Genomic DNA, 22,223 nt, shown 5'->3' on the forward strand with positions numbered 1-22,223 from the left:
CATATCCAAGTACCAGGCACACAAGTGATTGTTTATTATTATTATTTTTTTAATGATAAAGTTATGTTATATATATATATCTAGTATCTACACTCAAGTGGACACTATTTATAGTTAACACTTTCAAATAAATATTTGAGGGGAGGAGAGGGGAGGGGAGGGGAGGGGAAGGGGTATCAAAATCATTCACTTATCTAATCAAATCAAATCAAGTCAAATAATTCATATTCCACTACAAAAACAATAGAAAATCTATGAAAAATCATGCTACTAAACAATAGTGGCGGCATCATGAAAAACACAAAGATGTTGATTACAAAATAACTCCTCTATCCTCCGTCCCTTGCCCTGATTTTCAAAGGATCATGGGCTTTTGGAAAGCCATCCCTCTTCCTGGATGCTACATTCCCACTAGATTTACATGTATGTAAGGAATAGGTGCATTTACATTGCATGCAAATCGTTGACTGTTCTCACTTTCTGGTGTTTCGTGCAACTACCAGCAAACACAACAATTCCAATTCCGATTCCAATCCAGGTATTTATAAAGCGCCAATATCTAGTCGCCTAATCAAAGGCGCTGATGAGACTGAAAAAACTACCAAAATGTCTGTTCATGATTCTAACTGGGAAAGACCAAACTAATTAACTAACTGGGAAAAAACCAGAATAAAACATGTCTGCCGAAATTTCAGCGACTTTTGCAGTGTAAATTAAACTTTTTACTTTGGTACGATGCGGGTTTCTCGTCACACGACTATCCTCGCTCTTGTGCGATCTCACGCCGTGTAGCGAAAAGTTGCGCATGTGCCCTTTACTCACCCAAACATCAGTATGAGCAAACACTCAACGCTTTTTATGGGTTCTTCCAATAGTGTAAATGGCTGTCCACAAAACCCAACGATTTTTCAAATGGTGCTTGGGATATGTAAATGGGCTTAGTGAATATATCCAGGTATCTAAACTTGCTTATGTCTTCGACCCCACTTTTAATAACAGGTGCAACACAAAACAGAAAATTTATGACATTAACTATGTTTTCTTTTGCGAGCACTTCTAGGTTTAATGTTTTAATGCTCTAGTCTCTTTGAAGGCTGATGACATACACCTGTACTCAGGTATGTGGAGGAATGCAAGTGATAGATTTGTCTGAGGAGACTGTAAGTTTATTTATGGATTATTGATGTAATAAAAGAACTTGTATCCGGCTCTGCTACATTAAACAGCATGCCAGGAGCTAAGGAAAGAAATATTTTGTACTGTATTACAATACATGTCAATATTTAAGGTATAATCATAAGGGTAAACAAAATAAAAATAGAAGTACAAATATACATATTGTGATTTATGATTTATTGCACACTTTCTCTAAAAATTATTTCAGATCAAATTTGGGCAAAAATCATCTAGGATTACATTTGACAATAAAACACAGTTCCGAGCCTATCTTTATTTAAAGGTTTAAAAAATAAAATTGAAATTAAGCATTCATTATCCATTCAGAATTTTGTTTTTTACAAATCAATTTTTAAAAAGAAATAATCACAGACAGTTACAATAAATATGATTAATAAAATATGATTAACATGTATTCATTACAATTTTCAGAAAAAGATAGAAAGCCTGATATTAAAACAAAAGAGCTAATATTTTCCCTTATCACTCAACTAACAATAAATGATTGATTCAAATCATCTGTTAAAAAGCCAGAAGGGCATTAAAATAATCTGTGTAAAATTGCATCAGTTAACTCCCTTTTGGACCTCATCAAATGAAATGTACTTCCTACTTTGATGTCTAAATGTGTACTTGCAATAAAACAAATACTAATTTCTCATGAAGTCATAGAAATAAAGAGCTTGAAAAAAGGTTACTTAAGTATAAATGGAGAGAAAATTTCATTATAGGAATACATCATTAACATACCACCCGTGATGGCCCCACATGAAAAGGTGGATTCTAGATAAGATATAGGTCTGTTATATTTTCTGAGATAATATTTTCAACATATCTCCTTAATCAGACTGTTTTTAAATTTACCAGGTCCCTAAAGCTGCACAATTTACTTGACAAAAGAGCACAAGGCTTTAAATTCATCCTCTAATTTTCTCAGAGCCCAGATGCTTTTTGTTTTTAAAAGTGTTCATAAGTGTTTCAATTAGATATTAAAGGGCAAATCTATGCTTCTTGATTTTTACTGGGCAGCATGATTTTCGCCAATGGGTAAGCCTCAATAATGTTATAAATTATAATTCACATTAATCTATACAGCCTTAAACTCTGCAATATTGACTGCATGTAAAATAAATCCAGTACCAGGGTATATGAAACTTCACAAAAGGGGCAGAGCCATTTTTCTTCTTAAGTGGACAGCTTTCCCTCTGTCAGTAGTTAAATGCCAGTGTAATAAATTATTCTCTCGTTGCTACAGTAAACACAATAAACCATCTTGGGTCATTTCCTAAGTCTGCAGATAATTTACAGCCACTTGTAAAAAGAAACCTGGATTTTTCAAACAGGTTTTGAAAGGGCCTATTAAATACTGCACATAAAGATATCATATTAAAGCTACATTACCTTTATTCTATTGAACTTTTTTGTCTACAGGCAATTCATATCCAAATCTAGTTGAAAAACAGTTTGAATCAGCTAACAAACATTTGTTATAATATTTGAGCAACAAAAACATACAAATACTTGCCAATCTACTATAAAAAGGTCTCAGACTGTTTACTGGTTTTGTACAGTATGTTTATATTTGTATTGGGCCATATCTTTCATTGTATAACTGGGGATAACAAATTTTTCATCTGACCCATTACCCTAACAACACAAATATACAAGAAGTGATCATGTTTAGGTTGAGAGGTTGAGATCGGAGCATATTTTACACTAAAAATAATAAATTATCTATTGAAAGTTTTCACTGTATGCCTCCATTCCAAATTAATTTGAAAATCTTAATTAGGTCTAGATGCATTTTAGAAATTTTCTATCTGATTCACTAAGTCTTTAAGATGGTCACAAAACAACCCCCGGAAATCATTTTGATCTGCAGGACCAATCAACTCAATCACTGCCCACATGTAATGGAGGAAACATCCACGTGCAGTTTAAACCAAATCCATGTAATTTACATCTTAAGACCATATTATCTCTGACCCACATAAAACCAGGTGATTGTGAATATTTCTGGGGACAGACCTATACGGTGATTAAGAAGGCTTTAATCAATATTAAAGACAAGAGATAAATAACTAAAAGAAAAAATTGATGGGATTCTTTCTGAATTATATGATTGTACTAAATGTACATGTACATGTACTTTAAAAAAAAAAAAAAAAATATATATATATATATATATATATCTACATGTAGGTGTAAACAATTTATTATGAACTGATACTGCACATAGCAAAGATACAAGTTGTAAAACTTCTTGCAACAAGATTTGGGGAACTCATTCAAATGATATTATTAATAGGTTTTTCACAAGATTCTGTTATTAAAACTTAGTGGTAGAAATAAACCTCAATCTAATGGCATCAATGTGTTCTACATGTAGGTTTTTTTTTTTAAAGGTACGATGTACATTACTACAAATTCTACAACATAAGAGTACTTTATACTAACTGAATATATTTTTAAAGCACTTTCTATCTTCTAAAATTCTGAATAATTATAGCTTTGCTTAAACTTGAAATGTTGCTCGAGACAGTGATCCTACCAAACCAAACGTTAACTGTGTGGTCACGGCAGTACAACATGTACAACACTGATAATCCATTCCTTCAACACATGAACTCAATCTGGATGATTATATTTCAATTCCATTTTTGAACACATTAAATGCTGATATTTTTGTACTAATCTTGCCCTTATGTCTTTTTTTTCCTAAACCAAATCATATCTCCAACATCCTACTTTATACCTCAGGAATTACTAGTAATATAGGTAGAAATTATATCAACTTATCCAGTACAATTTCTTTTGCTTGTGCATACAAAGGGATTGTACCTTTTGTATGTAATTGTAATGTGTAAGCTCACATACGAGGTCTTCTGTCCTTTATCATGTCGTTATGATTATGAGATTATAAATGACTCAAAAAAGTATTTATCATTTTGACAGTGGATTGTAAAGTCTCCCATTTAATTCCTTGACAAAGGTTTTGCATGCTTAATGTACATGAAGTCGCTGTGGAAGATTTGTGCAGAATGATCCCCTTTTTGTTAATCCTTCTTTAACATTGTCCTCCATTCTACCACGTGCACTCACAGGATTAGAATCCAATCTCCCTTTATCTCTCTCGATCTTTCCTAACGATACAAGTTATGTAGCAAACTTTCCCTAAGATGCACGTTTTTGTAGCAACCTTTTCTCCAAGATACACGTTTTTGCGTATCATTATTGTTGTTTGTAATTAACATTTTTCATGTATCAGACATAAATGTTCATTTCTATTCTGCACTACCTTTCTTTCGTTCTTTCCTAAGCGCACAGGGACTTTCTTTGTGTTAGTGATATGCGCTATACAAGTAATGTTCATTATTATTATTATTATTATTTGTAGCAACCTTTATTCTAAGATACAGTATACATTTTTGTAGCAACCTTTTCCTCAAGATACACTATTTTGTAGCAACCTTCCCATCAAGAAACAAGTTATGTGACAACCTCCCCCCCCCCCCCCTCCCCAAGATAAATGTCATGTAGCAATCTAGATTTAATACACACATGCATCATCACCTACTAGCATTGATCATACCAATTGGTTGTTTGGTGATCCTTATTCTCTAGAGAGGAGAGAGTTAGATTGACAAGATAGTTAACATTTCAACAGCATATTTGGTAGATCTTGGTTAAGCAGTAGGATTGGTGAGGGGATTTGGTCCAAATAGAGTTATCAATCGCCATCAAACATTACTTCAAGTTGATTGAACGTGAATTCAAGTCAGCCTCTTAGAGCTGCTCATAAACGAGATATTAGTGTAGACATTCATGTCTTTGTACAAACATTCTGAGTGAAAATTGTTTATTGACATGACGTGATTAATAAGTGTTCCCCAATTTCAACTCATCTATCACTTCTCTGTTGAACTTCCTGAATTTATAAGAGCTAGGAGAGAGTATTCTAATGTATATCATATACCTGTCCATATCTTGAGTTAGTCTCAGGCTATTCTTTTATCAGGTACAGATCAATAATGGCTTTTATTCAAAATCCATCTTTCATATATTTCCTAACATTCTTCGCAATATAGACTAAATAATTCAAATAAAAGCACAATGACAGTCACTCATAATGAGGAACCTAGAAATAAATGTTTGCGTAAACACATCATTACGCCTGAAATCCCTTTAGACATGCACCTCAAAGATTGTGTCTCTCAAGTTCATCAGGAGGCCATATAACCACAATCAACTTTTAAACGTTTGATGTGTTGTTGTCCAATCCCTGCTTTTCATGGCAAAACAGGGCCTATTTATAATAAAATTGGATCAACTTTCCACATCTATGAAGTTATGAACCCTTACAAATGTGTATTTTTTCCAAAAGAAAAATCTTGCTATTTTCACATCAAACAAATCATACACCAGCTTACTCCCTAGTGGCACTGCCATCCTTGGCACTAAAAGTCTTAAGGATTAAGGTCATCAACAGGCCAAGGTGTACTCGTAATGACATACAAAATCTGCTGGAGATACACCCACCAGAATGAACATTACATGTATTTTTACATCTAGATTATCTAGAAGCAATTTGGACCTAAGATGAACTTGCAATTTACACTACAGCATGACTTCAAGTTGCTCACTTCTAGACTACTGGTAATAGTGGTATAGACTTTCTCTAGATCATTCTCTAATTCTCTTAAATTAATTTTTAGGTCCTAACAAGAAATGAACATTCTCGTCACAATGGGGGCGTTGTGGCGTGCACCTGTAATCCAGCTTATAATGGAAGTTACAAACTGATTCAGCTGAGGACAAAGATTTGAAAACTGAGTCACGTCTTTCGGATGGTGATGTTAAAAGTCGGTCCCCAGACGCAAATAATCATATGTGATTGATACATACATGTCTGTAAAAAATCAATTGCACACACACACACAACATTCTCTGTTTGAAAAAGTGATACAATTAATGTTCAAGTTTTCTTGAAATATACAATTAACTCAAAGTTAGCTGAAATTTCAAAAGCGGAATTAGATTTCACTTAGAAGATGAGCATCAGGTTGTGTTTATACCAAAACATTTTTTATTAATACCTTATATGTGACAACATAATGACAGATGAACCGTAATATCTTGACGAGAAGAATGAACAGGAAAAAAACCTCTGAAAATAGGTGAATCAAATACAAATTATAAAAGGTACAATCCTTTCTGTAAAGCTAATAAGCAGAATGACTAGAAAAAGAAAGGGCAATCAGTGGGAATGGTAACAATAGTAATTGTAGACTTGGTAGAGGTTGAGGTGATTGTTGTGAAAGTGATGATGATGATGATGTTGAGAATGGTGCTGGTGGTAGTGATGACAGAGTCTGGTGTGGTGGGGCATTGTAGATGGTAGCAGTAGTTTTGGGGTCACACTGATGATGATGATGATGATGATGATGATGATGATGATGATGATGGAGGTGGTGAAGGTGAAGATGAAGAAGATGATGATGATGATAGTAATGATGTGTATGGTGATATCAGTGTTTTTAATAACAGTGAAGATAACATGCCAAAGAAAAAGAAAGTCACTCTACTTACTTTTTTAAGGCCTAATCCTTGCTCATGCATGTAGCCCAGGTTGAACATGGCTTGTGCATTGTGCTGCTGTTCAAATGCAAGTCTGTAATGCAGAGCTGCGGCCTCATAATCCACATCGGTCCCGTAACCATAATAGTGATAGTCACCTAGCTTTACTCTAGCATGGGTGTAGCCTGTTCAAAAGAAAGGGAAAATGGTGTTTCAAAATGATATCTCACATACAGTTTTACAGTTATAACACAAACACGTCCATCACCAAATTTTTAGGTGATCAAAAACATTCACATTCTCCACATTTGTTCATTTCATATTAATCTTTGATTGCAGCATTAAATCTGTCAATCCAATGCAATGAACAGTGCCACTCTCAACCCAGGTGTTACATTGGTACCTGTACGAAGGAATTCCTTGAATGCTGTGAGCGCCGAAATCGGCTGCCTAGCAGAGCCGGGTAAAAGTTGGAGTGCCTTGAGCACCATTGCATGGTAGATATGTGCGCTATATAAATATCCAATATTATTATTATTATAACTTTAATCAGTTACCAAATGCGGATAAGCCTGAATCCGATGACCGGGTAATAATATGTTCCGCGCCTAAAAACAAAGAATTAGGCGCATTATAAATGTGAGCTATTATTATTATTATTATATCATGAGAAATCTTATACTATCCAGGCATCGACACTGATCTATCTTACCTTGTGCAGCGGCTCTCTGCCAGTTGAGCAGAGCTCTCTGGTATGTCTCATTGAAGCCAAACATGTTTACTTCACCTGATGAAATTAAAATCATATGATATAACATTATGATAATACTACATATTGGTTTAAAATGCATGATTAATCAGAAATATCTAACTTAAATTGTTCACTACAATATTTGTTCAACACTCACGTAATGGTAAATCTAATGACACACTTACATGTAAAACAAAGTTGATAATAAACACTCACAAACTATCATTTCAAAACTAATTTTCAACTATATGACAGGGAATAATTTTACTCAAATTTTTTGATTAGCAATTTCAGCCGATGGATAAATATTTCAAATGAAATTCTGTACATTTCTATGGAAGAAAACTGCTACACAAAAGATATTTTGTATAGCAGTCATGCAAAAATGCATAGCAAATTGCGATGCGATACCAGGAAAATTATTCCCTGTATGATAACATTTCTATTCTCTATTGGTGCCTAAACTACCTGCCCAATGCATGAAAAACTTAGATTATTTTCTGTCACTAAATATAATAGACCAGTATCCTATACTGCTATTTTTCTTTCCTCATGGATTACATAATACATAAGTACATAATAATAATTGCTTCTTGAATAGCACAAAGTAACACTACTGGCACTGTCACAACCTTACCCTTATGCTAGCCATGCTGCTAAAAATGCACCCAAGGCACTTTAGTAACCATATCTGGGTCAAGTGGGACAAGTGAAGACAAAAATGTCTTCTAAAGACATGATCAAGGAAGGATTCAAACTAGGAGATCTTTTTTTTAACCAAAAGGCACTTTAAAAATAATGTCATTACCACAGTGCCCACAAAACAGGTCTTACAGATGTGAGCAGTTATGAGATTGCTGCTGTACATCAAATTGTAAATGTACAGGCTTAATTTTACTTACTAAATTGTGCCCCTTTAAATTCTTTATTAACGTTCCTGCTGATCTTAGTTGCTAGAAAAATTCCTTAGAACCATTTGGTAGTATCATATTATGAGGGTCAGAGACTGATGTTATAACCCCTTCTACAGTATGTGCAGTCTTCTCCCTCGTCTTCTTACCTCTGTCCAATAGGTAGGCCACATTGCTCTGAGCGACTTCGTATCCAAGTTCAGCAGCGAAAGAGTACTGTAGCAGAGCTGTATGGATCTTCCTGTCCACGTAGGCTTTCCTGGCTGACTCCAGGAGTCTGGACCACTCTCCTCTCTCAGCAACATTCTTGTACAGCTGAAAGGCAATAGGAAAATGTAATGATTTAATCAACAGTTAAAATTTGGAGCATGACAATATAAATATCTTTGATGTGGTAGGATTAAGTTCTTTCTCTTTGGGAATACCTGGAGATTACTATAATGCTCATGTTTTTAAAAAAAGGCAATATTTTGTTGCATATACGTACTTGAATGATGTTTAGTCTGACCAAGGTAGCTTCTTGCAAATTAACTTCATATGCAGAAAAAAAGGAGCAAACTTTAACTGCATCGAACACAAACACTGCAGGAGTTGTTAATGGGTACCTGGTTGGAATTATTTCCTAAAAGGCAGTGGGTTTACTAACAATAACGCAGCTAAATATGGAATAATTTGAAAGTGCCAGAAGTTTCAAACCTTGGTAAGTCAGCACAATAGAAAAGTGAATATATGTGTTAATATCATTATTAGTCTCACCTCGACAGCAGTATGACATGACCTCATAACCCCTGTACCCGTAGCATGCATCTGAGCTAGGTTATAGATGCCTAGGATATGACCGGACTGAGAAGCATGGTTGAAGTACTTTACCGCCATCTTGTAATCTCGCTTTACTCCCAATCCACCTGAATAGGTAAGAAGAAAAAAGAACACTCTGCTGAAAAATGTCTTTATTGATCTAAGGGTATACATGTAGGTATCACTTTCTGAATATTTTGTGAACATTGGATCAAATATTGCTAATTGTATTGCGGAGGATGAAAATGCAATTGATACATTTAATGTTTATATGGGCCAACCATCGCCACATATATTATTTTTTAAACCAGTTACAAAAGAAGAAATAATAGATATTGTAAAGTCAAATCTTAAATCTGGTAAAAGTTGTGGTTTTGATGAAATTGATTCAATAGTTGTGAAACATATACTACCTTTTATTGTTGAACCACTACTTTATATTTGTAATTCATCATTACGCACTGGTTGTGTTCCTTCTAAGATGAAGATATCTAAGGTTGTGCCAATTTTTAAAAAGGATGACCCGAGTCTTTTTACAAATTATCGACCAATTTCAATTTTACCTTGTTTTTCTAAAATTTTGGAAAAGTTAGTTTTTAATAGATTATATGACTATTTATTGCAGCATAACTTTTTATATGATAGTCAGTATGGCTTCCGACAAAATTACTCAACAGACATGGCAGTCATTGAAATTCATGATAGAATAGTTAAAGAACTTAATGAAGGTAAAAGTGTTATTGGCGTATTCATGGACCTATCCAAGGCCTTTGACTCCCTTTCACACGATATTTTATTACAAAAAATGCAGCATTATGGCATTAAAGGTCTTTCCTTAAAATGGTTTCAATCTTATTTATTACATCGACAACAATTTACAGTTTATAACTCACATAATTCGTCTTTCGGTAATATAAACACAGGTGTCCCTCAAGGGTCAATTCTTGGACCATTACTATTTTTAATTTATATTAATGATATTGTGAATTCTTGCCATGAATGTGACTGTATTTTGTATGCGGATGACACCTTACTCCTTGCCTCTCATAATGATATTGAAGCTTTAGTTGAATCTTTGAATACAAGTCTTGCCCACATATCAGCATGGTTTAAATGTAATAAGCTCTCTTTAAATACTAGTAAAACCCAATGTGTTCTGTTTAAAAAGGGTGGTGTGCAATTTAATGTCGATGATATATTGTTGAAAATAGATGCAGTTCCTTTGAAATTCTATGATTCTGTTAAGTTTTTAGGTGTAGTATTAAATAGTAGTTTGTCTTGGAAGGATCACATTGATTTAGTACGCTTGAAGATTTCACGATTCATAGGGATTTTAAGTCGATTGAAGTATGAATTGCCTAGTAACATATTATTTCTTCTTTATAATGCTTATGTTTTGTCACACTTGTCGTATTGTAACTCAATATGGGGTAACACATATTCGAGCCATTTACATAAACTAATAATGTTACAAAAGAAAGCCATACGAGTATGTACGAAGTCCGAGTATACTGCTTCTACTTCCACATTATTTAAATTATTATATACTCTCAAATTACAAGATATAAATAAGATCCAAATTGCTTCGTTTATGCAACGTTTTCACTCTCAAACACTCTCCCCATATTTAATGAATATGTTTGTAAAAAATAGAAATATCCATAATTATAATACAAGATCTTGCAATCATTTTCACCGTTGGACGTATTTAAATAATAAATCAAAATACTCATTACGCCACACAGGCCCAATCCTTTGGAATAGTCTAAATTTAAGTAACTTTAATATTCAATTTAATAACTCATTTAAAAGGCAATATAAAAAATATTTGATTGTAAATTATTGATTTTTTTTGTTGTTGTTGTTTTTGTTGATTTTTTATTTTGTGTTTTGGTATATGATGATACAGTATTGTTGGTACTTGTTATTTTTTTGCAATATATATTCATACATTATTTAAATTGTAGGGTCGTACACTCTTACAAGCCTACCCTTGGCTTTTTACGTACGCCTCCTTTTCCATTCATTTTTACAATATTATTATGAAACTTATGTATTTATTTTTTGTACCATTTTTACTAAATGTTGTATATAATGCTATTGTGTTTTATATTTGATGTTGTTGTATTTTTATGAATTGGAATAAAGATTGAAATGAAATGAAATGAATGAAATGAAATACATAAAATTGAAGCTGTAATACATTTCATAAATCACTCTTAAAAAAGCATTGGACATAACACTTTTTCATCATAGATCCCATGAATAAAGACCACAATGTTTTATAAGATGGAGAGTAGACCTTAGAAAAGGATAAATGAAAACGGATGGCTAGCAGTAAAGTTGATTTTGTCAGGACTATCAGTTAATGCATTCTTAAACAAATGTATGTACCTTTAAAGTATTATTAAGTGAAAAATGGTGGAATGACAGAGGTGGAAACACAGAACTACATGCAAAAGTAGAATAATAAACATAAAAAAGAAGGAGAGATATATTATAAGAAGGAGCAGAAAGAAAGAAAAAAGAGCAATTATTAGTTGAGAGAAATGGAGAACTGGGGAGAGGAAGAAATTAATTCAAACAGAGTTACAGTCTCTTTAAATGTGTGAGGATGTTTGAGGTACTTACTGTAATACATGGTTCCAAGATGAAGCTGACCATCTACATAACCCTGATCTGCCGCTTGTTGAAAGAATTGGAATGCTTGTACATGATCCTGTAAAACAATTCATAGAAAATGATAAAAATATTAAAATAAACCCAAGAGCAACCATTTAAAGGTTTTTGCATTAAAGAGAAGGTCAAGTTCTGGGAAGAGGTGAAAAATAATTTGTGAGCGTTATCATTGTTATTATGCAAGTGTGGAAGAACATCAGAGAAAAAAAATGTTCCCTGAAAAGCATGCCTTCATATTCTAAATATGACAAGTAACAGCTTAAAAACGAGGCCCGACTTTTTTGCCACATATTTGTGTAGTCCCATAGTCAGCTTTCTGTATATAAAAGTGCTTGTTACTTTATCAAGACTAGGCCAAATTTCTTATCATTTTGATGACTCCAAAACCTTGCAGTACACACCAATACTTATATGCTACATTATCAACTTTTTCTGATCGATTCCACAGCATTTCTTTCACAATGAATCGCATGACCAGAACCCAACTTTATCTTTAATATTAAGATACTATTCCATATTTAAAAAAAATATATACGTGTACATTGTATTTTTCTTTTCCTGTACACTGTATCTTCCTCGCTACGCCATGAAAACGTGTAAACAATGTTACCTTTCCTTTTGTGAACCTTTGCATTTTGCAGGAGTGATGTACCTTCACCTAGCCCAAAGGATTACAGAGATGTCATTCTGATAGCTTACCCGTTCGACTCCTTGTCCATGCAGGTACAGGAGACCTAGTCCACTCTGTCCAATGGGGTTGTTCTGATCAGCTGCTTTCTTGAAATACTTCAGGGCTGTAGCGTTATCCTGCTTCACTAGAGGGCCTCCTTCAGAGTACATCTGAATAAAAAAAAAATAAAAAAAAACATGTTATTATAGCGTAGAATAAATCATACAGCCCAAACAGAAATGTGGGTATTCAATGAAAACAGGTAAGTATTAAATGGATTAAAATAAAGTTACAAATTACTATTAAAGTGGAGGTAGATTATTTTAATTAAGCTTGAATGAAAGTTTTTCTTTTCTAAGTGACATGAATAAGGACAGACTATCAATAATAATACAAAAGAAAAAAATCTTTCATATCGTAAAAAGACTTGATGTACTACTTTTTCTACCTTAGGAAAATTAATGCTTTCTCTACTTTCATATAATGTTGATGTGTTGACATATATATGCTTGATGCTAATACACCCATTGCAATACACGATGCAGCACCTTAAGATTTAAGATCCCGACTACAATGGTAATACTCACTTTTCCCAGATAGGCTTGAGCTGTAGCATCACCAGATTCAGCAGCTTGTGTAAAATATTCAAAAGCTCTCTGTATCAAAATAAAAAGTAAACAATGGTATTTGACTAATTTGTTATTCATATTATTGTAATTTGGCCAATTTGAAGACCCCATATGTATATTAATTACAAATTTGAAAAACAAAATCATACCTTTCTCATTGTCTCTTTCATTTAATTTTCATAATTTTACAAATCTGTCCTTCTGATTTCTCTGCTTCCCTCAGGACAATTTGCTATTAAGGTTGGATATTCCCTAAATTAAAGTGGATATGAAGAGACGATCTGTATTCTGGTCAGGGGTGACAGTCCCAACCTGCAATTTACAAGCTATTTTCCCATTCTTGTAGGAAAAAGACATTGGATAGTTATTATGTGTAAGATGCATTTTTAGTATATAAATGTACCATGCTAAGGACGAAGAAGGACATATTAAAGTGAATGTGTTGTGGTAGAATGCTTTGCTCTAAAGGATTTCATATATTGCACACAGCGCGCAATCCTTGCAAATTACCCAATTGTTTCAGCTTTACTGTATTCACATATTGCCTGTGAACCATGCCGGTTACAAAATATTTGAATTTTGTTTTTAATTACTTTTACAGCTTGGTGGTCTTTGTATATGGACAATTCTACCGTACTTTGAAAACACTCTTCTCACAGAGTCAAATGGCAATGTATTTCCTGCTTACCTGATGGTTTTGAAGGACTCCTCTACCACCTTGGTAGTTGAGTTGCCCCAGGCCAACCTAGTTGGTGTGACAAGAAAAATGACAGTCAGCACTGAAATCTAACACTCAAATTTTGTCAATAATAAAATTAATAATAACGTTTTATTTACCCAGGGTAGCCACTTCAGTTATGAAACTGCTCTTCCAGCGGGCCCTGCATAACATAATATGTTATTACTACCCTTCTCCAATCTAATATGCTGAGCACCTAGCTAGAAGGCAGAAGGTCCCATTGTTATAAGTCTTTTATGAGGCAGGCGCTCTAACCACTGAGCCACCATACCATGTAATAATTCATCTTTTCTTCTGCGAGCCAAGGGCATCTTGACCAGTTCTGTTGCCCCTAACTATGGGAGATTTTGGATGCAGCAAACATTTCAAAAATAAGTGAAGGATAGTAGTTCTTTTAAAAATCTGCCAAGTTGACAGCTCAACTTTGGATTTAAAAAAAAAGACCAAATAAAAGCATGCGTATGACATTACTACTTAATTTAAATTTAAGTACCCCACGTAAGGTATATCTAGGTATTTTGTTTTGTAAAGGCCAATTAAAATAACTTTTAAAACTGAACATCACAGATTCTAATGCATTTTCACTTAAAGCTATACACTTTCTAGTTACATGCCAACCTCACTTCTTAATACACAAAATACATTGCTTAGATGTAAAACATTGATGAAAGCATGTGCATAATGAGCCAAAAAAATTATCTTGGCTGATCTATATGAAGAGTAGTAGTAGTAGTAGTAGTAGTAGTAATTGAAATAACTAGATGGAACTTCGACTGCGCGCAGTCGAAATGATGCCTCCGTCATAGAGCAATTTTACAAACCAAAACAGAAGAAATTCTTCAAATTCAAGTTCAATTGTAATCCATTAACAGGTTCTCAGAATATCGTGATTACAAGCAATTTCTCATATACATATATTACCCTTTGATCTTTGACCACATGACCCTAACATCTACTCAGTTCATTGGCTCTGCAAGATGTCCCAAGTTAAATAGTAATCCATCTGTCAGTTCTAATGAGAATGCGTTCACAAGCTATTTTTGCATACATAATGAGCCCATGACCTTTGACCTTTGACCTCATGACCCAAGAATCTACTTAGTTCATTGGCTCTGCAAGATACATACATGATCTAAGTTTGGGAGGAATCCATCAATCTGTTCTAATGATAATGCGATCACAAGCTATTTTTGCATGCATAATGAGCCGCATGACCTTTGACCTTGACCTCATGACCCTAAAATTTAATCAGTTCATCGGCTCTGCAAGTAACATACATGACCTAAGTTTGGCAGGAATCCATCAATCGGTTCTTCAGATAACGCGATCACGAGCTGTTTTTGCATACATAATGAGCCCTGTGACCTTTGACCTTTGACCTCGTGACCCCAAAATCTAATCAGTTCATCGGCTCTGCAAGATACATACATGACCAAAGTTTGGCAGGAATCCATCAATCGGTTCTTCAGATAACGCGATCACGAGAACGGGACGTACGGACGGACGTACGGACGGACAACCCGAAAACATAATGCCTCCGGCTACTTCGTAACGGAGGCATAAAAATCAATCACGGTTCGAAAGCCGAATTACAGGTTTTGTACAATATACAAAATAAACATCAAAATTACAGGAAACAAAATAGGTAATAACATGTAATAATTAAAGCAATTAAAGTAATATATATATATATATATATTGTACCTGTGCAGTCACATCCCCCTTGTCTGCTAAGAACTGATAATACTGAATGAGATCATCATCAAGCATTCCAGCATCGGGGTCTGGATCTTCATTCTCATCAAAGAGACGAACTCGCACCATGATATTACCTCCAGAAATCACTACATTGTCAGCAACTGATGAGAAAGAGATGGAAGCGAAACAAACATTTTACATATACATACACCATCAAACTATATAAAGTATCAAATGGGCCTGTCTACAGGAAAAAGGAGTAAAACTGTATGATTTTAAAATGCACTCTCACCATGGGAAGATTATTAAATTTGATTGAAAAACAAGGGCATTTAGATTTCAAATAGTAAAAACTGCTCAGAAAGGTTTTCAAATATATTTACAATCTGTATTTATTTCCCACAATACAGAGTACAGTGTAAAGGGACAGACAGGCATGATTATGTCATGTCACTAATACATGTATGATAGGCTAAGAACAATCAGTGGAAGCTTGAAAAATGTTTATATTTTTTAAGTGAAAATGTATACATCTGTTAAAGAAGTTGAGAGATACAGAAAGTGAAGATAAGATCGTATACAAGGAAACATGACATAAAGATGCATGCAAAAAAGTGATCATTGATGGAAAGTCATCTTACCTTTGCTGGCTACTCTCTTATAGTACGACATGGCAGTCTCACAGTTCTGAGCTACTCCTACGCCAGACCAGAACCGGTAGCCCTACAAAGGCAAAGCATATAATTCTGTGATATTCTTACTGTCTGCTTATATCTATCATACAAAAATCTTTACTGAGGACTAGAGACAAGCGGAGAGCCAAGGGCAATGATCGTACATTGTCTTTGAATGATCCTTTACAAGAAAATTAGCATAGGATCTTTCTCCACATTAACAATCAAAGAGTCAGACAATGACATTATAAAAGATATGAAATTAGCAGCAGAGTCTTTGGAAATAGAATGAAAAATAAAGACATTGTAGTAGATAAAAGTATCATCACCATTTAATAGCAATGACAGACAATCAATTATCATTTTTCACTGAACAAAAATAAAAACAGCAGAAGATCTTTCCTTGAAGACAAAAAGGAAATCTCAAACCCTTTCAGTTAGACATCATTCGAAAACTAATTTTGCAATCCATGGAGTATTGAGTGTCAGTACACACAATTAAATTGCTCCTATCACCCTTTTGTATCAATGTTCTGCTAGAATTCTTTATACTCACCATCATCATTTGGCCAAAAGCATCGCCACCAAGAGCTGAGAAGGTGTAGTAGACCAGGGCTTTGGCTTGACTGGAGTTGGATCCTACACCAGTAGCATGGAGGAAACCAAGACCCTGAACAAATAGATATAACATAATGGTAATCAATTGGATAGTCCATTGTACAATCCAATACCAGATTCTCAATAAAACAACCATTTCGTTTTTCTTTTCATATATAATCAAAGCACTGGTCAGACACTAAATATTATGAAAAAGCAATTTCTTAAATTGTTCTGTATGCTAAAATCCAACTTGCCCTTTTCTTAACCCAGGTAATAAATGTATTACTATTAACAAGTTATCTGTTTGGATTAAAAAGGATATCAAATTATTTGGATGAAAAAAATCACTGTCCTTTTGGCTCCAAGCAGATTAAATTAAGAATGCAGCATCTCTACCCGGCAAGCTGTATCACAGTTTTTTATGAAAGTAAAATGATAACAGGGAATTAGATGGAATAAAACAGACGCCCAGTTAAACATATGTAAAATTCTATCTTCATAGCACACCCAACACTTACCCAATTCTATAAAATACATGAAAATGGAATGTCTTACTGCTTGACCACGTGGATCACCCTGGTCGGCAAGACGGGTGAAGAGATCGTGGGCTCCGGTCAGGTTCAGGGGTAACTTGTCACCAAACAAGAAGGAAAAACTGACCATGGACATAGACTTGGGATGCTCTAGGTAGGCAGCCCTCACAAGGATCTTGTAGGCCCTGTCAAATGAAATTGAATTAGAATCATTTTAGAAAAGTATGTTAATTCAACATTTAAAAAATTCAAATAACGTCGAGTAGAACGGCGATGAATAAATAACAATACAGTCTTTTCTTTTTCCCACAGCAGAGTCAAGTACAAGTAGTTTGAAAGCTAGAAATGAGGTAAATTATCCTTCATATAAAGATACTATGATGAGGTTTTAGTAACTGCTTATTGCCCAATTTTACATTTTCATCTCCATTTTGTAACATAATGTATCTATCATCTGCTAAAAGCCTAAAATTCTTAAATTTATCTGTTTCATTTTTTGTTCAAGATTTCAAAACCCAATGTTGTGACTTGCATTGTAAACATGAACATTTAATTCATAAAATACAATACAACTAAAATCTTAACAAAACATGTGGATAAAGATGACTGCAAAACTACATTCACAGCTTGCTTTATGTAATCATAATTGCATCATATTTCATGATCACTTTTTTGTTTGCATTACAGGGACTTACAGATCCGACTGGTCTTCAGTAGAATTGATGAGCTCCAGAGCTTCCTGATAAAGCTCCTCACCTGAAAGAAGATAGTGAGAATAGGCCTTCCTTAAATATAGAAAGCTAAAATGTTTATGAATTTATTACATTGATAATTATAAGAAACAGCTTGCACGTATTATCTCATGACCTTAGGCCACCGTCATTGTGATTTTCAAAATAAACCAGCATGGGCCATAATTGCCATGAATAGTTGTGAATCATACCAAATTTGATCTGCAATTCTGCATGTATACAGTTCATGTACCGGGTTTGCAGAATGCTGTTAAAAACATTTCAATGTAAAAGGAAACGTTTTCCAAAATCGGGCAAGTCTAAGGAATTTGGTCATTTTGTTGTATATGGAGTATTATCAAATATGAAGATAATTTTGATACATTCATATTAAGGTCAAGGTTATTTTCCTGAATAACTTCATGTTCATGTACTTGTTATGTCTGGATGATAATAATTATAATAGCAATAATATTTGTTATCAGTATTAATACCGTTCTCCCTGAGGGTCCTGCAATCATATTATTAAGATTTGATATAATAATATCAAAAGATCAAATCTCTAGGCACTTCAATAAAAACATATATTTAATTTGAATTTGATAATGACCTACCTTTCCTTATTCTCTCTTGTGTTTCAGGGTCTACTGGTATTTCAACTTTCTCTTTCTCTGTAACAGAAACAGAAGATGTAAAAATTTATCGGTGCTCCCTGTTACAGCTTCTTACCGGTACCGTATATCAATTTTTTGGTTAATTAATCTTTCACTAAAAGTGTTAACAGATTTGAGAGTCTCCTGATAAATCGCAACTAAACTGTACATAACTATAAATCAAAAAAATTACAATGTAAAATTTGTTTCCCCATCACATTATTCAGACTAATACATGTACAATTGCATAATTTTGTTCAGAATCTTCAAGCCCGTTTCATTTAAAAAAAGATTTTGGTTTTACAATGCATTTTTTTATGTATGTACTCCAATCTGAGTTATTTTGGGCTTACTGACCGTAAAGTATTCATAAAATGTGAATACTATTGTTCCTCTCACTTTTAATACTATATGTATCTGTTCTTAGTGTTAAAAATGATATACACATATAATTTTCATTCATCTCCTTGAAAAAACAAAAACAATTTGAGTCTTCAATTGAAGAGAACAAAAGAAATACATGTAATACTGATTTGTGAAAGAATTAAAGTCATGAATACAACATAAGGATCAACAAGAAAATCCAAATGATACTAAAGAACACAGCAAGACAAAACATTGAAAACAAGAATGGCAAAATGAAGAGTTGTGAAATTAATCATTAGCAGTATCATTTTACCCTTTTCCATGTTCTTTAGTGGTGGACTAGCCAGAGGTTTGATGTCATCTTCTAAACTCTGTTCTTGCTCTGTTCCGCTGGTCATACTGGTGGCTGTATCACCCTTGGTTTCCTTAGGATCAGAAGGGCTTGCTGGAGTCCTCGAGGAAGGGACAATATCAGCTGACTTATCTGTGTGGACAACTGTTCTGGAGCTACCCTTTACATACTCATGTGTCTGTTGCTCATTCTCTTGATTATGAACAGACTGGGGTGCTTGGGATTGTGTCCGTGTTTGTTGAGCTTGTTGCTGTTGAAATTGTGAAGTTTGTTTTTCACCAGTGGATTCTGTTTGTGGCACTTGTTGCTGCTGGGGTGGGGTTTGTTTCTGTTGATGAACTTGGGTTTGCTGACTAGCTTTTACTTCATGATGTACTGTTGATGACTGTTGCTGTTGCTGTTGTGTATTCGGCTTTTGCTGTTGTGTTACAGGAGGTTGTTGTTGTGGTACTGGCTGCTGTGGTTGTTTTGTTACTGGCTGTTGTTGTTGCTGTTGTGTATTCGGCTGATGATGTTGTGTTACAGGAGGTTGTTGTTGTGGTACTGGCTGCTGTGGTTGTTTTGTTACTGGCTGTTGTTGTTGCTGTTGTGTATTCGGCTGTTGCTGTTGTGTTACAGGAGGTCGTTGTTGTGGTACTGGCTGCTGCGGTTGTTTTGTTACTGGCTGCTGTTGTTGCTGTTGTGTATTCGGCTGTGGCTGTTGTGTTACAGGAGGTCGTTGTTGTGGTACTGGCTGCTGTGGTTGTTTTGTTACCGGCTGCTGTTGTTGCTGTTGTGTTACAGGAGGCTGTTGCTGTGGTTGTTTTGTTACTGGCTGTTGTTGTTGCTGTTGTGTTATGGGCTGTTGTTTTGCAACATTTCCTTGTGCTTGGGAAGATACTGTCTGTCCTTCCTGATTCTGCTGCCCAGATGGCAGATTTTGTTTTGATTGTCGTGTAGGATGGACATGTTGCTGCTGTTGCTTTTGAGCAAGTGGTTGATCATTACCCTTTTGAGCGAGTGGTAGATCATTACCCTTTTGAGCAAGTGGTTGATCATCACCCTGAGGAACGTGCTGTTGCTGCACCACATTGGGTTGATTTGAACCCTGGTTTACATTCTGTTGACTAACTTGCTGACTGCCTGCTCCTGACTGGACAGTTTCTTTAGGTGGGACAGGAGCACCATTATTACTGCTTTGTGGGTTATTAACTGTGGTTGTATCACCTTCTTGGTGCACTTGCTTATTAGTCCTTTCATCAGTTACACTCGCTTCTCTTGCTTGCTTCTGATTTAATTTTACATTGGAAGATTGATGTTGCTCAGAGTTTGATGATGGTGCTGAATGATGCTTTCTTATCAACTCTTCCCCCACAGTCCGCTGTTGATTATCAGTTTGCTTGGGGATTACATTTAAAGGGTCTCCTTCACCTGCTTTTGAGGGCACAGGTGAATCTGCAGATTGCACATTTACATTCTTTCCAGAGTTCAAATTTGAAGCAGCTGGGTTTATGTTTGAATCACCCTGGGGTGAGAGCTCCTTAGTCTCTCCAGAACTTGGATTTCCTTGAGGGCTACTACTGCCTGGGTTCACTCCCTCAAGAGCTAAGACGAAGGTTGTAGAACCTAAGAGGAAATTGATAAAGAAATTGATAAAAGCTGAGAAAAGTGAGACAAAAATTGCAACTTCAATCTGAGGTCCCTTTTCAATTAAGAAATGGAAGAGTTCCAGCCTGTTTAATATTTTTCAGAAAGGTCAGGAGACTCAGGACACTGTAACATGAATATTGATTAATATTTATTAGTTACATAATATCCTATCTCCAATCTTTCTACAGTCAATTGATTGTGTCTCACATGCATTGTATCATCTGTAACATAAACTAAATTGTAGGTTAATTCATGATTGCTCGAAAGAAATACAATTAATTTGGAAGTAATACAATCAATCATAACTTGTTATGTTACAAAGCTCAGTTTATTTTGCATTGCCCAGATTATGTTATAAATCAATCATAAACTTCCAATTTTCTCACATTTTCCTGGTTCTGTCCCATGTTGCGAAAATTCCATCGATAAATTACAAAAGTTACATCCTCAATCATTCATTACATCTATCATCACTCAATTGCAACAAATAATTATAATTTAAAAATCCTGACCCCTAGAGTACTCATTAGACTTTTAATATCTAACTTTAGTTAACCCTACTAAAATGACAACAATGTGAATGAAGATAAGTCATAGACAAATTATGATACATACATGTATATTTTAAATCAGTTATTATAACATTAAAAGAATTGAGAATGTGATATAGTCTACGATCCATCATATTCTATGGCCATACCTCGCATTCTAGATCTAGAGAAATTTATTAAGATCAATTACAACCAAATGGACAGCAAAATCATAGACTACAATGGTGCAAATAGAACATTAATTGTCAAAGAAATCCCAACAATGTTGCAATATCAACAATTTCAGGAGAAAATTCGCTAGATATAGTAGAACCCCTCCCCCCTTGACCTTGTGCATGCAGCAGCCTCACTGGTCAAGGTTTGTGTGTGGGGAATAGACCTAAATCAATGTAAGTTTTATTAAAGAATTACCCGCCATAGTCCCTACCATAATGTTACTTCTGTCTAGCGTGAACACGATCACACATAATCACACCATACTTACTGTTAGTGTTACTGTAATACTT

The 22,223-nt window shown here is 34.6% G+C and overlaps 1 protein-coding gene across 2 annotated transcripts in view; it reads right to left on the reverse strand.

The window, feature by feature from the left end:
• LOC577484 (protein sel-1 homolog 1) overlaps positions 1 to 22,223 on the reverse strand; it is a 38,468-nt gene that overhangs the window by 15,677 nt on the left and 568 nt on the right. The window contains exons 2-16 of one of the 2 annotated variants that reach the window (XM_003727108.3): positions 19,499 to 21,142; positions 18,781 to 18,837; positions 18,131 to 18,191; positions 17,458 to 17,620; positions 16,859 to 16,972; positions 16,270 to 16,351; positions 15,635 to 15,789; positions 13,880 to 13,936; positions 13,150 to 13,218; positions 12,592 to 12,732; positions 11,845 to 11,932; positions 9,172 to 9,320; positions 8,565 to 8,730; positions 7,466 to 7,540; positions 6,766 to 6,938 (exon numbers count right to left, since the gene is read on the reverse strand). In XM_003727108.3, coding sequence (XP_003727156.2) covers positions 6,766 to 6,938; positions 7,466 to 7,540; positions 8,565 to 8,730; positions 9,172 to 9,320; positions 11,845 to 11,932; positions 12,592 to 12,732; positions 13,150 to 13,218; positions 13,880 to 13,936; positions 15,635 to 15,789; positions 16,270 to 16,351; positions 16,859 to 16,972; positions 17,458 to 17,620; positions 18,131 to 18,191; positions 18,781 to 18,837; positions 19,499 to 21,142 — 3,194 coding nt within the window. Of the gene's footprint in view, positions 1 to 6,765; positions 6,939 to 7,465; positions 7,541 to 8,564; positions 8,731 to 9,171; positions 9,321 to 11,844; positions 11,933 to 12,591; positions 12,733 to 13,149; positions 13,219 to 13,879; positions 13,937 to 15,634; positions 15,790 to 16,269; positions 16,352 to 16,858; positions 16,973 to 17,457; positions 17,621 to 18,130; positions 18,192 to 18,780; positions 18,840 to 19,494; positions 21,143 to 22,223 lie in introns of both variants that reach the window. The other variant, XM_030998371.1, reaches the window with a different exon arrangement.

This window comes from Strongylocentrotus purpuratus, unplaced genomic scaffold, assembly GCF_000002235.5.
Source record: "Strongylocentrotus purpuratus isolate Spur 01 unplaced genomic scaffold, Spur_5.0 spur5_scaffold_5, whole genome shotgun sequence".
NCBI classification, from domain to species: Eukaryota; Metazoa; Echinodermata; class Echinoidea; order Camarodonta; family Strongylocentrotidae; genus Strongylocentrotus; species Strongylocentrotus purpuratus.